Genomic DNA, 12,327 nt, shown 5'->3' on the forward strand with positions numbered 1-12,327 from the left:
GGCTTGGGTAGATTTATAAATGTCAAGTAATCAAACCCCCCCCCCCCCCCCCACCACAAATAGGATCCTTTTCCATCCTGCAGGAACAGCTACCTGATAGGGCATGAGAGGCTCAGAACATACCAGCAGTGAGCAGCATGGTCAACAAGAAAACTTCCACCACAGTGAGGAACACGTGGTAATCACTTGAAAAAAATTAGGATATTAAGAAAATGTATGAAGGTGAAACATTATAGTTGACAAAAAAAATACAAAACAGGATCAGCAAGTCTTATCCAGGTAAAATATTAGCTATCTTGACAGCAAAAATAATATCAAACAAAAATAGAAGCAGATCCATGAATGCCATGAAATCCCAGTACAGAGAAGTCCTGCATAAGAAAACGTAAAAATGGATGAACTTCAGAGTTGCTAGTATAATAGAGGCTGAAGGAGCTCAACTTGTATCCCACGTCTCTGCAAATGTCATAACAGTACAGCAAGTTAAAGAGGTGAGTCCTAAACTTCCAACAAGTCATGGCAATAGGTAAGAAATCAGGTTCACAAGAGCTCCAAGAAACATGATGCCTGTCAAGAATATTACAACAATAACAATGACAAAGGTTAGCAAACGAAAATATGAAAACAAGTCGAAAGATACAGCAGCATGGACACATTCTATGAAAATATTCCACCAAGTTAATATGATACTAGTACAAAAGAAGTGGCATAGATCTACCAGAAGAAGAAATGGACACCGACAGTCAGACAACAGAAGCTGAGAACTGCACACCAAAGTCCATGACAAACCAAAGTGAAGAATTGACAAAAATAAGATGTCAAAAAAATAAAGAAAATTAAATTGAAAGGATTTATAAAACAAACTCGCAATCCTCTCTTCAACACTAACATCCTAACTCACAAGTCAAAGTTTCCTAAAATATCAGCCTAGTTCCTTCCACAGTACTTGACAGATCAAATCCCTCAACCCTACTGTGATACTGTGTGTCTAGTCACTACACTTATTTAGCACAAGTCTTCATGAATATACGAGGGCCTGTACGGCCCTCTCCTCAAATTGCTCTCCTAAAGAACTTCATGTCCTGTGATAATAAACAAACTGCTGTCCAACTGACACTGAATAGTTCAAAACAATACTGTAATACTTCAGCCTGATTTCAATTCACAGTATCATAAAAGACAAATGTCAACACAGCATAAATCTTTCACACTCTATATTTACAAGTTATATGACAATGATATAAACAAATCTATCTTACATTTTACAAATCCAAAGAAGCTGAGATATTTATTCAGCTAGGAAGCTAATGCAGAGAGGATTAGTAACAGGAAACAAATTCTTGTCAGCCCAACATAATAAAAGATAACTAAGCAAAACATAATTACCTGTATAGTGATTTAAAAAAAGAAAAAGATAAGTATCAATACCTCTTTGCATTTAAGCAGTATGCCAAAACCAGAATTATTTCATCTCTGCCATGAACTTCTCATACTCCATATCTACTCCCTGGGCTGACTGTTCTGAAGCTGATACAGGTGGTGCTGGAGGATTTGACGCCCAAGGGACATTCTGCATGCTTTGTGGCTGATCAGCAGGAGGTGGGGGAGGAGGTGCTCCATAATAAGGTGAATAGCCATACGAAGGCAAGTAGGCAGGTGGTGCAGGTGGTGCCATAGTAGCTGCTGAACCATATACATTAGATGTAGGGGATTGACCAGATGTGCTACTCTGAGATTGCACACCAGGCGGGAAATTTTGGTGTGCATCACCAGGAGGCACAGTTTGTGTGGAAGTGTTACTTGGAACAGATGGAGGAGGATACTGAGCACCATAAGGAGGCACAGACTGATTCTGCATAGGAGGATAATAATTTGATCCAGGTGGTGGAGGGGGATAGGCAGCATAAGGAGGGGGAGGGACAGGTGGCCCCCAAGGGACAGGAGTACCGTAGCTCCCCGGAGCAGAGCTACCCAGAGGCCCACCAGATACGAATTGCTGAGACGGATAAGCGCCTGGAGCTTGATTTGCAGCTGGATATGGTGGCATTGCAGGAGCAGCAGGAGGCTGAGGAGTGGTGGGTTGAGGAGGCTTCCCAGCAACTCTAACTGCAATAGTCCGGCCATCTAAACGATATCCATTCATACCGTTAATGGCAGCATTGGCCTGTTCAACACTGGAATACTTCACAAAACCATACCCTTTACTCAACTGAGTAACACGGTCCTTTATAACCTTAGCCATCACAATCTCACCAAAAGGAGTAAATAGGCGTATCAAGCTGTCATCATCAAGAGTAGGTGGCAAGTAGCCAATATACAAGTTGGTATCATCATAATCTTTAGGTTTACTAGGATTAGAGCCCAATCCCGCATGTGCACTACTGGCATTACTGCTACTCTGCCAAGGTGGATTGCTTCCAGCACCACCAGACCCAACAGGGGACGAAGATTCTTCACCTTTGGCCAAAGAATCAGGGACTGTACCTCCTAACTCTGCCAAAAAGTTGCGGTACTCATCATCCATCTTCTTCCCAGTTGTCCCCTTAACCGGACAATCAATAGTTGGATGTCCACCATCACCACAAATTTTACAAAGCACATCACTCTTAAAGGTTGTAGTCCTCGAAGGACAGGCATACTGTCGATGACCAGGCTCACCACACAGCCTACAAAACTCTTCATCTCTAATAGTCCCATTCAAAGCAGCAAGCTCCCTTAACTGCTGCCTCTTATGCTCATTAAGCACTTCATCCACCGGCTGCAATAGCTTCTCCACCATAGCAGCAGCAGCCTCAAGCGATTCAGGCGTATCAGCCTCAACTAAAACATGTAAATCCTCATTCTCCGAAGGATCAGGTTTCAAATTCTGCTTCTGTTGCAACCTCCCTTCCTTAACAGAACCCTTACCCCGAATCACAATTTTCGCCCCTGTCTCCTTCTCCATCCGTTTCTGTGTATTCCCCCTCGGCCCAATAATCAACCCAATGAAATTATAACCAGGAAACTCCTTCTGAGGAATATAAAGCTTCTTATGAAGCTTAGGAGGCCGGTAATCAGCCGGAGGCTTAAAAGCCGGGTTTTTCTTGATAATCTGCGATATAATCTCCTGTCTCTCTCTATTCAATTTCTCACGAGCACGATACTCCCTAGTATTAATCCTAATTCCCATATTATCATAAACCGGTTCCGGGGACGGGGATCTAGCGCCTTCAGGTCTATCATCTAAAGGCAATCCAGATTGCAATTTCCTACTAATTTCAAGAAGTCTACTATTAAGAGATTGAACTTCAGGGTCAAATTCAATACCTCCCATGAAATCAGGCAACTGAAACGCCGGCTTCGGCTCGTCATCCGCCCATCTTGACTTCCTCTTTCTTCCGGCAGCAGCAGCAGCAGCAGCTCCATCATCCGAAGACGGCGGCGGGTCCCACCTACTCCGGCGCTTTCTCCGGCTAGTCGTCTCCTCTTCGCCGCCGGATTGATTATTATCGGCCGTAGTAGTCCCACTTTGGGTTTTCGGCAAAGATTCACTCACCCCATTTCCATTCTGATGATTATTGTTGTTGGTGTTCTGAAATTGCGAAGAATCTAGGGTTTGATGGTCAGATTGAGTGGGAGGTAGGGTTAGGGTTTGGTCGTTGAGTTCTTGGTAAGAAGGTAGGGTTTGGTGAGGGGGTTCAAAAGAGTAGGGATCTAAAGATTGGGGCAAAGATTCAGAGAGATTTTGAGCTTCCATTGATGAAGATTAATGGAGTAAATCGAAGAGATTGAGTTGAGAGAATCCAGAAAAAAGAGGGAAAAGTGAAGAAGAAATGAGAGATTGAGTTTGTTGGTTTGTTTGAAGTGAAAGTGTATGGAGTCTATTGAATTGAATTTAGGGTTGGATTAAAAAACAGTTATCAATTTAAGGCGGCATATCCAATTACTTTTTGGATATCCAGATATCACGATTTGGGCTACACGAGTATCCATATTAGGAAATTTTTACTCCGTATTTACGAAGTATTCCGTATGTATTATTGTTACAGATATGAGATATCGGAAAATATAATAATTATACTACTCCATCCGTCTCATATTGTTCCTATGTTTCATTTTAGGTATCCGAAAATAATCGTTTCATTTCATTTTTCCATTTTTGAACACTATGAGAATACCGTATTGCCTTCACTTTTTTTAAAAAAAATCATTCAATCGTCTAAAATACGCTCATATTTTCCCTGCATATACTCCCTCCATTTTTAAATACTTGCTCTATTTCTATTTTTTGCACTATTCATTTGTTCTACTTTGACTAATGTTTGTGATTTATACATAAGAAAAAAATATAGTCTTATGGGTACTTATTGGAATCATTTCAAAGAATAGATTATTAATTTCAATTGTTAGAATTTACACTTATTGATAATTAAAGACATTAGTGATCAAAGATTAGCATCGGCATGCGTGTCCAAGAGAAATGGAGCAAGTATTTAAAAACGGAGGGAGTAATTTTTAAAAGTAAGATGAAGGACCATATTGAACCGGCACCTGTCATTGGCTAAACTAGCCTAACTCCACATATCAACGCTTGAGATTAGAGGGAGGGAGGTAAGGGAATCCCCCTACTCCTAAGCATAGTATGTGCGGCTCGAACTCGTAACCTCAAAGTCACAAGGTGAGTTCTCTACCAACATTTTCTCTCTCCATATTTGTGCCACCACTCATGTGCACATACTTTTTTTTCATGTACTTAGGGCCTGTTCTCTTACGTTGAAATTCAGTTCAGTTCAGTTCAGTTCAGTTCAGTTCAGTTCAGTTTAGCTGAGTTCAGTTCAGTTCAGCTCCTAATTTCCTTCTCTTATAAAATATTCATTTCAGTTCAGTTCAGCTCAGTTCAGTTCAGTTCAGCTGAGTTCAGTTCAGTTCAGCTGAGTTCAGTCAATGAGAACAGGCCCTTATTATTTATGCACCACTCACATTTTTTTTTGTACTTTTCGCTTTTTCTAATGTACTCCCTCCGTTTTTAAATACTTGCTCCACTTTCCTTTTTCGTCCGTTTTTAAATACTTGCTCCATTTCCTTATTTGGAAAGCTTTTACAATATTAAAATAATTTCTCTCACCTAGTGGACCCCCATGATCATATTTTTATTATTTTCATGTCCTCTCTCCTCTAATTCTCTCCACTACTTTTGCTTTTTACAATTTTTTATTCTTCCACCCACCCCACTACCTCCATATTTTATTATTTTCTCCAATTTCTCCTAAAACTCCTCGCATGGAGAAATGGAACAAGTATTTAAAAACGGAGGGAGTACTTCATATAATTTCTCTTTCAATTTCTTAATTCCCGTGAAATTTGGTAAATGGAAAAATAATATGGGAGAAACGGAGTACTAGGTAAAGAAGATGACTCCTATTAGATCAAAACTTCACAAAAGTATCAACTTGGTAGTGCTTTAGCCAAAAAAAAACCCCCTTAGGTATGGGAGAAAGGGTTAGAAAATCCTACCCGACAAGTGCACCTAGAGAGATTGATATCACAATTTTTAGTTATGGTTGTTTTAATTAACTTGTTTAGACCGATTTTACATATGAAACTTTTAAGCTAATCCGTAATTATACAAGTCAAAGTTATTCGAATTTATTTTCAATATAACATATCCTATTATTATGTACGAATCAGGTCATGAAACTTTATTAATTATTATTAAGTACGAATCGGGTCATGATACTTAATTTGTTGTACTCAAAAGCCAAATTAACATTAGAGGTGATCAAAAATTTGGGTCGGGCGGGGTCTGAATGTAGTATCTCGTGCCCAAACCCGTAAAATGTAGCGGGCTTTTCGAGCAAAACGGTCTTTTCGGGCTTTTTTCAGGCTAGACTCAAGTTTTTAACTAAAAATGCACTTACTTTTAGATTTGCCCAAACCCGCCCTATTTTCGGACTGGGCTAGCAGGCTGGGTCAATGTTGATCACCTCAAATAAACATGCAAGTACATTTGTGAAAGAGCTTAATAACATAAATTGAATAAACCTTTTGGTCATTTTCCCGTGAAATGGTGCTCAAGAACAAACGTGTACCTTTGCTGACTTTAAATAAATCATGTATGTTAGCTCTTTTTGCAAGGCAGGAGATAGGTAAAGCTGATGAATGAAAAATAAAGAAACTTCATGTCTTGAAACATTCAAAGTAACCTGTTCCTTCTTGATTTATGCGAGGTTTTTCAAGAAACTAACATGGTCTTGGGATTCAAAAGGTTTAAGTAAAAGCTAACCATTTCTCCATTTTGTAACCAACTAACAATGGCAATGGATAAAGAGAAACAAATTAGACAATCAAATAAACTAATGATAGAAATTACACATTATACTATCAATAAACAGAACAAAACTGCAAATCCAATCGCCGAGAACTATTGTTTTCAGAAGAAGGGGGTGATTGGAGTAGTGTAATCCCCCACAGTAACCTTTTTCTCTAACTGATGCAACAGCATCAAGTTTGTATTGCAAAAAATGTTAGGCTCTCCTTTCTTCTCTCTTTCTCTCGGTTGATCAGACTTATCATCACTGACTTCTTTCAGGCATCTACTTCGATGCCTTAAGCAATGAGCAAATCAAAATTCTGAATAGTATTACAAAACTCACATATCTTTCTCGGCTTCAGCTTGCCTTGCTCCCACGTTGAAGAACTCGCTGATAACTTCTAGGGGCATGCCCTTTGTTTCGGGTACCTTCATGTAAACAAAGAACCAAGAAATGGTGCAAACTATGGCATAGATGCCAAAGACTCCTGCAAGGCCTATAGAGGACAGCAAACCAGGGAGAGAGTATGTGACAATGATGTCTCCAAACCAGAAGGTCAGAGAGCATATGGCAATGCAAATCCCACGGACACGAGTAGGGAAGATTTCGGAGCACAGGATGTTGGGGATAGGGCCAAATCCCATGACAAAGCAGCAGAAGTAGACTACGACACTAATAGTAGATAATGTAGCGTGTAAGACAGTTCCCATTTCGATAACGTTGGAAAGGACTAGTACAATCAGTGATCCAATCAAGACAGGAAGTGTATTTAACAGAAGAAACCTGCAGAGTGAAAAAAAACATGTAAATATACTACTGCAGAAGAGAATGTAGGTGTTAAAATTTTGATGATGCAATTGCGCAAGTTTGTTACCTTCTTCCAGAGATATCCATCAACCTCATAGCAAGGCCTATGCTAGGAAGCATCAACAATGTCGTCAAACCACTAATCAGGAGTGAAGCGGAGTCTGAACCAATCCCCAATCTTGATAGGAGAACATCCACTCCTGCTTGTGAGAGGATCTGAGGGGTGTAGTAGAGAACTCCATTGATCCCAGAGAACTGATTACAAAACAAAAAAACCAAAACGTCTGTCAGACAAATCATATAAGCAGGAGTACGAGAATATAGTCAAGCCTACTGCCTACATCCCCTTTAATTACGAAGGGAAACATGATAACTGAAGATGAAACAGAATGGGGGAGGGGGGAGATGAAACATTGGATTGAAAAGGGTCGAGTTTCTAAGTTGTTTTGAGTTTTAACTACTGTAAATTCAAATCCTGAACTACAAAAAATCATGTTTACCTGCTGAAGTATCTGCATTCCCATACCAACAATCAATGCTCGCTTAACTCCTGGTTCGAGAAGCTCCCTCCAGCTCTGCCCTTTAGTAGCAGCTGCTGAAGGCTGCACATTACCATCCTCAAGAGGAGAATCTCCCTTGAAGTCCTTGATGTTGAGGGTGGACTGGCTCACAAGACCAGCAGCCTGGATAAGCTGACCATCAATAAGATCAGATGGAGGCAGTGAAACAACCGATCCACGCATAGACCCACGCATAGACCCCATGCCAGCTTCTTGGTGAAGATAAACCCTTTTCAATTCACCTGTTCCATCTTGTGCTTTCTTGTATGCTAGCTGCCAACCTCCACCGATACCTGTTAAGGAAGAATGTAAACATTAGGTTGGAAAATTTTTCATATCAATAGTAACAGGAAGCACCATAAAAGGAGTAAGAAAGAAAATTTTTCGGCCAGAGAAAAAATGCTCAATACTCTTCAAGTCTCTCCTCTCTTTAAAGGATTTAGAAAGAAGGTCACATAATTTAACCACACATTACCCTTAAATTCTATCAAACTAATTATTTAGTTGAGGTAATATGAGCTGCTTTCCTCCAATTTCCTCCAATTCCCTCCCAGCCCAAGCATTCAGATATAGTAAAAGCTTAATTTCAGCCATCATCAAAATCATCTTTTTCAAAAAGATCTCTTAGAGGGAAAGAACAAGTTTTTCAAAGGACACCGTAAAAACCAAAATAACATCATAATTCTTCAAGAATTAACTTATAATGTAAGAACTATAATCATCTGAATCTACCTGTACTGTTGACTAATTCACCACTTTGCATCAGCATGCTGCCATTTGATGGAGGAGCTACACCAGAGGCGTGAGGTGAAAGCAGTGGACTCCTCAGATTATCATCAGAGTCATCATGGCCAACATCAGAAGAGGTATCCTCACCTCGACTCTCAACCTCCCAATTTTCATCTCTACCATTGTCATCAGCAGCAGTATTGAACATGCTCCCAAAGTTTGGGAATATTGCACTCCTCATGCTTCCTGTCTGGGGCAGCTTCTCGTGTACACTGCCAAACAAAGTGACGAGAGGATCCATCATGTTTGCCATACTTCCCTGGTTGGCCATGCTTCCATAACGAGAAACCATGCCAAGTGTGCTTTGTCCTGTGACTGGTTTGGCAATCCAAGATTGGCCATGCTCAGCACCATATAGTTTGATTTGATCCTTATCTGTGGTGGCTTCCTCATCATTTGCTGGGCCCATCACATACTCTTCAATTGAAGTATCAACTCCAGTTCCAAGTCCTTCTATAAGCAGCGCCAACTCACCTACAAGATGATTGAATAATACGAAATAAGTAGTTGGACAAAAAAAGCATCAGTGTGTATTCTTAATTTTTTATACAACCATGAAGAAACAACTATGAAGATTACAAAAAAATATTGAATGTTAACTAACTGATGCAACTCATGCGAGCACAAACCCTATATGGCCCTGTACTACTGTACTAGCATTAAAGATCCATAGATAATTTCTCACGTTTTTGTTGAGTTGATGGTCACGATGAGTTTGTAGTAGCTGTTTATTATACTTTATATGCTCCCTCAAGTTATATACACTCAGCCTTATCTGTTTCTTCTCCCACATCATGTCAATTCATCGACAAAAACAATAGCTCCCTCTAGTAGTTGACACTCAGCTTCTCACTCTTTCAATTTCTATTTTATGTCAAATATCTATCAACAATAACATTAAGACATTTGCTTCACTATGTGCCAGCATCAGAATGGCGGGGAATTATGGTAGCAACAAAACCCGCTAATTTAATTGTCAGCATTGTTTAGATACAACTTAAAAAAAAAAACAGCCGCTTACAGATTTAAAGAAAAAACAGAATACTAACCAGTGACATCTTCTCTGCCGCGTAACTTTTGTAGGACTTTCTTAGCCTCAGTCATCTTTCCTTTGCTGACTAACCACCTAGGAGACTCAGGCAAGTAAAACACCGTCAAGATAAAATACAGAAGAGATGGAATTGAAAGAACACCGAGCATCAATCTCCAACTCGGTGCATCCATCAAAGACATGCCAAATACCATACAGTAAGACAAGAACATCCCTCCTGAACCAGTGAACTGTGGGAGGGTATTCAACTGTCCTCTGATCTCCGGGGGTGCAGTTTCTGATATATAGACTGGCACAAGAGTAACTGCTAAACCAACTCCAAATCCATCCAACAGCCTACCCAAGAGCAAGACATATACATTGGGAGACCATAGCATAACAACACCACCAAGACAGTACAACAATGATGAGACGATCAGCATAGGCCGGCGCCCAACTGAATCTGAAACAGGACCTGAGAATGTCGTGATAACCGTGGCCCCAATAAGAGACATGGCCACAATAAGCCCCTCCAATGTTGGTTGTGTTTCGAGGTTGAATTCCCTCTTGATGTATATTAGAGCACCTACATTAAAATCAAACATAATCTCAACTCTTAAAATTCTAGGATACATCATTCCAATTTCGAAATCTAATAGTCTAATTCTATGATAAATCAGATAAACACCCAACAAACTATTCTTCTCAATTGTCAATCAAATCAGCAAAAGAACTAAAAAGAACAGAATTTGAGTTACCTGCAATAGTTGCATTATCCCACCCTTGCAACAAGTTGCCCATTGTAGCAGCTAATGCTGCAAATACTGCTCCTCTCATCTTGCTTGCTATAAATTACACCCTATAACCTGAATCATTGTATCACATCAAAATCATGATTTAACACTGCTAAATCTTACTTTCAAAATCAAAGATCAAATCTTTCAATGAACTACCACAATATTTAACCTTAATTCAACATCGAATCATCAAGAAAAATACCTAAATCAAAATTTCATAATTTCAAATCAAATTTCATACATTACAGTAAATTATTTAGTGGGGTAATACCAGAATTCAGAATTACACAAACACCTAAACACATTGCAGAAATAGCAATATTAATAGATCTAAAAGCCCATTAAAAAAGATCTGAAATTCAGAAGGAAAAAAAAAATGGTACCTTTTTGCAATGGGCGAATCAGCCCCCTCAAAAAATTCAGGAAAAAAAGCGGAGTCTTTATTATTGCCAAAAGATATAATTTCAAATTTATACAAAAAATTTGCACCGACCCTTAATTATAATCATAAACCTAAATTAAAATAAAAAAGATTGAATACAGAAAGCCAAGATTTGTGATTTCAGATGCAGGAGAAGATTATGAAGACCGCCATTATTGATATCATAGATTGGCTTTTAGCTTGGTAATAGCTGGAATTATAACTAAAAAAATATCATCCCCACAAAAGAATCTTCTCAAGAATCTTAGTAAAAACTACAAACAGTAATAAATTGACATGAAAAAAGTGAAAAAGGTGAGAATTGGGGTCGAATTACCAGTTCTTCAACAGGGTATATTCCCGCCAGATGTAAGACAGACAAGGTTTTAGAGGCGCAGAACGTGCATTTTTCAGTGCCCTGTTTCTCCGAGGATGTTTTTTTTTATTTTTTTATTATTAGAGTTAAAGTTAGTTAACTTGACAATGATTTAACAAGGGTTGGGTTAGTTCGGGTCTGATTTTATTATTTTACGGAGTAATCTATCCGTTCCTAAAATATTGAATCATGATGAGGAGAAAGATAGAGAGCAAATAGGGTTACAATCAGGGGAAATTAACTAATTACGGCATAGAGTAATTTTTAACTGCCTTTTTTTTTTCCATATGGGTCAATATTTTGGCACTCCCTCTGTTCACCAAGTCTTTGGCCAATGTTGGTTTTTAATCTTTTTATGCATTAATTTTTTGAAAAAAAAGTTATATTGATGCTTGCTATATCGTCTTAATATAAATATTTCATGTATTAACTTCTTATAAATTATAATCTATACTTCTTATAATTATAAATATAATTAGGTCATATTCTTTTGAGCTTCTGAGTTAATCTAAGTGTTAGCAAATTATTAATACACATCAAAGCAGATTTTAGTAGAGCAGAATAAATCAGACCACAATAACTCAAAAGAACAGGGTAATCAAGCAGCTCAAAAGAACTGATAGTCAAACAACTCAAAAGAACAGGATAGTCGAAAAATTCGTCTTACCATATACGGAGCAAATATTCCATATACTCCGTTTTTTTAGTGCAACGGAGGGAGTAAGATTCTAGAAGATGAAATTGTAATCAAACTTTGACATGATTAATCCTGTTATTCCAACCTTTATTGGAAAAGATATCTAACTTTCGTCAATTTATTGATAGCTTAAGACTCATGACTTGCTTGACTCACTTGACCCACCCTTTTTATCCTTTTCTTATCACATGTTGATGACTTGATAAAAGTTGCCCCTACTCCTTATTATAAGGAGCACCTTTTTGCATATGCTTTATCATTGAATACTCTTACTATTCAGAAGACAGCCTTATAATTTATACTCAGTGCATGTCTCTTGCCATACCATATTTCATGTGAGTTAGATAAACTAATAAGGAATTCATGTGATGTATAGGTGAGAATTGGACACTAGTCCTTTTCGTAGTTAGATAAACATACTTTTCAACTATTATTAAGTGAAAACATCATAAACCCGAAGATCATAAATCCAAGTGTATAGTGATGATGTTATATCTGAAGAACACATATGCCACTTATATAAAATTATGTGATTATAATAAAAGGGTTTATCATACGGA

General features: G+C 38.5%; 2 protein-coding genes across 3 annotated transcripts; both read right to left on the reverse strand.

The window, feature by feature from the left end:
* Window positions 1-186: 186 nt before the first annotated feature.
* On the reverse strand, window positions 187-3,882 carry LOC145601818 (splicing factor-like protein 1). Its single transcript, XM_081657896.1, has 2 exons — window positions 1,429-3,882; window positions 187-567 (listed from the first exon to the last, which is right to left on the reverse strand). Exon 1 carries the CDS (start codon window positions 3,734-3,736, stop codon window positions 1,463-1,465), a length of 2,274 nt encoding a protein of 757 aa, XP_081514022.1. The 5' UTR covers window positions 3,737-3,882; the 3' UTR covers window positions 187-567; window positions 1,429-1,462.
* Window positions 3,883-6,303: 2,421 nt separating this feature from the next.
* Window positions 6,304-11,167, reverse strand: LOC145600231 (monosaccharide-sensing protein 2-like). 2 transcript variants are annotated; one of them, XM_081656144.1, is made up of 7 exons: window positions 11,032-11,167; window positions 10,235-10,342; window positions 9,496-10,062; window positions 8,390-8,920; window positions 7,598-7,950; window positions 7,165-7,352; window positions 6,304-7,073 (listed from the first exon to the last, which is right to left on the reverse strand). In XM_081656144.1, the coding sequence occupies exons 2-7, from the start codon at window positions 10,311-10,313 to the stop codon at window positions 6,629-6,631; spliced, it is 2,163 nt and encodes a 720-aa protein (XP_081512270.1). In that variant the 5' UTR covers window positions 10,314-10,342; window positions 11,032-11,167; the 3' UTR covers window positions 6,304-6,628. The 2 variants fall into 2 exon arrangements, with proteins under 2 accessions (XP_081512270.1, XP_081512269.1); XM_081656143.1 differs by lacking the exon at window positions 11,032-11,167 and adding an exon at window positions 10,657-10,961.
* Window positions 11,168-12,327: the final 1,160 nt, after the last annotated feature.

Source organism: Chenopodium album, chromosome 21, assembly GCF_948465745.1.
Source record: "Chenopodium album chromosome 21, dcCheAlbu1.1, whole genome shotgun sequence".
In the NCBI taxonomy this organism is placed as follows: Eukaryota; Viridiplantae; Streptophyta; class Magnoliopsida; order Caryophyllales; family Amaranthaceae; genus Chenopodium; species Chenopodium album.

Coding starts and splice junctions, on each gene's coding strand:
- LOC145601818 (XM_081657896.1), bottom strand. CDS start 3,736: ATGGAAGCTCAAAATCTCTCTGAATCTTTGCCCCAATCTTTAGATCCC.
- LOC145600231 (XM_081656144.1), bottom strand. CDS start 10,313: ATGAGAGGAGCAGTATTTGCAGCATTAGCTGCTACAATGGGCAACTTG. Junction 10,063..10,234: donor GGATAATGCAACTATTGCAG/GTAACTCAAATT, acceptor ATTTTAATGTAG/GTGCTCTAATATACATCAAG. Junction 7,951..8,389: donor TGAATTAGTCAACAGTACAG/GTAGATTCAGAT, acceptor CTTCCTTAACAG/GTATCGGTGGAGGTTGGCAG.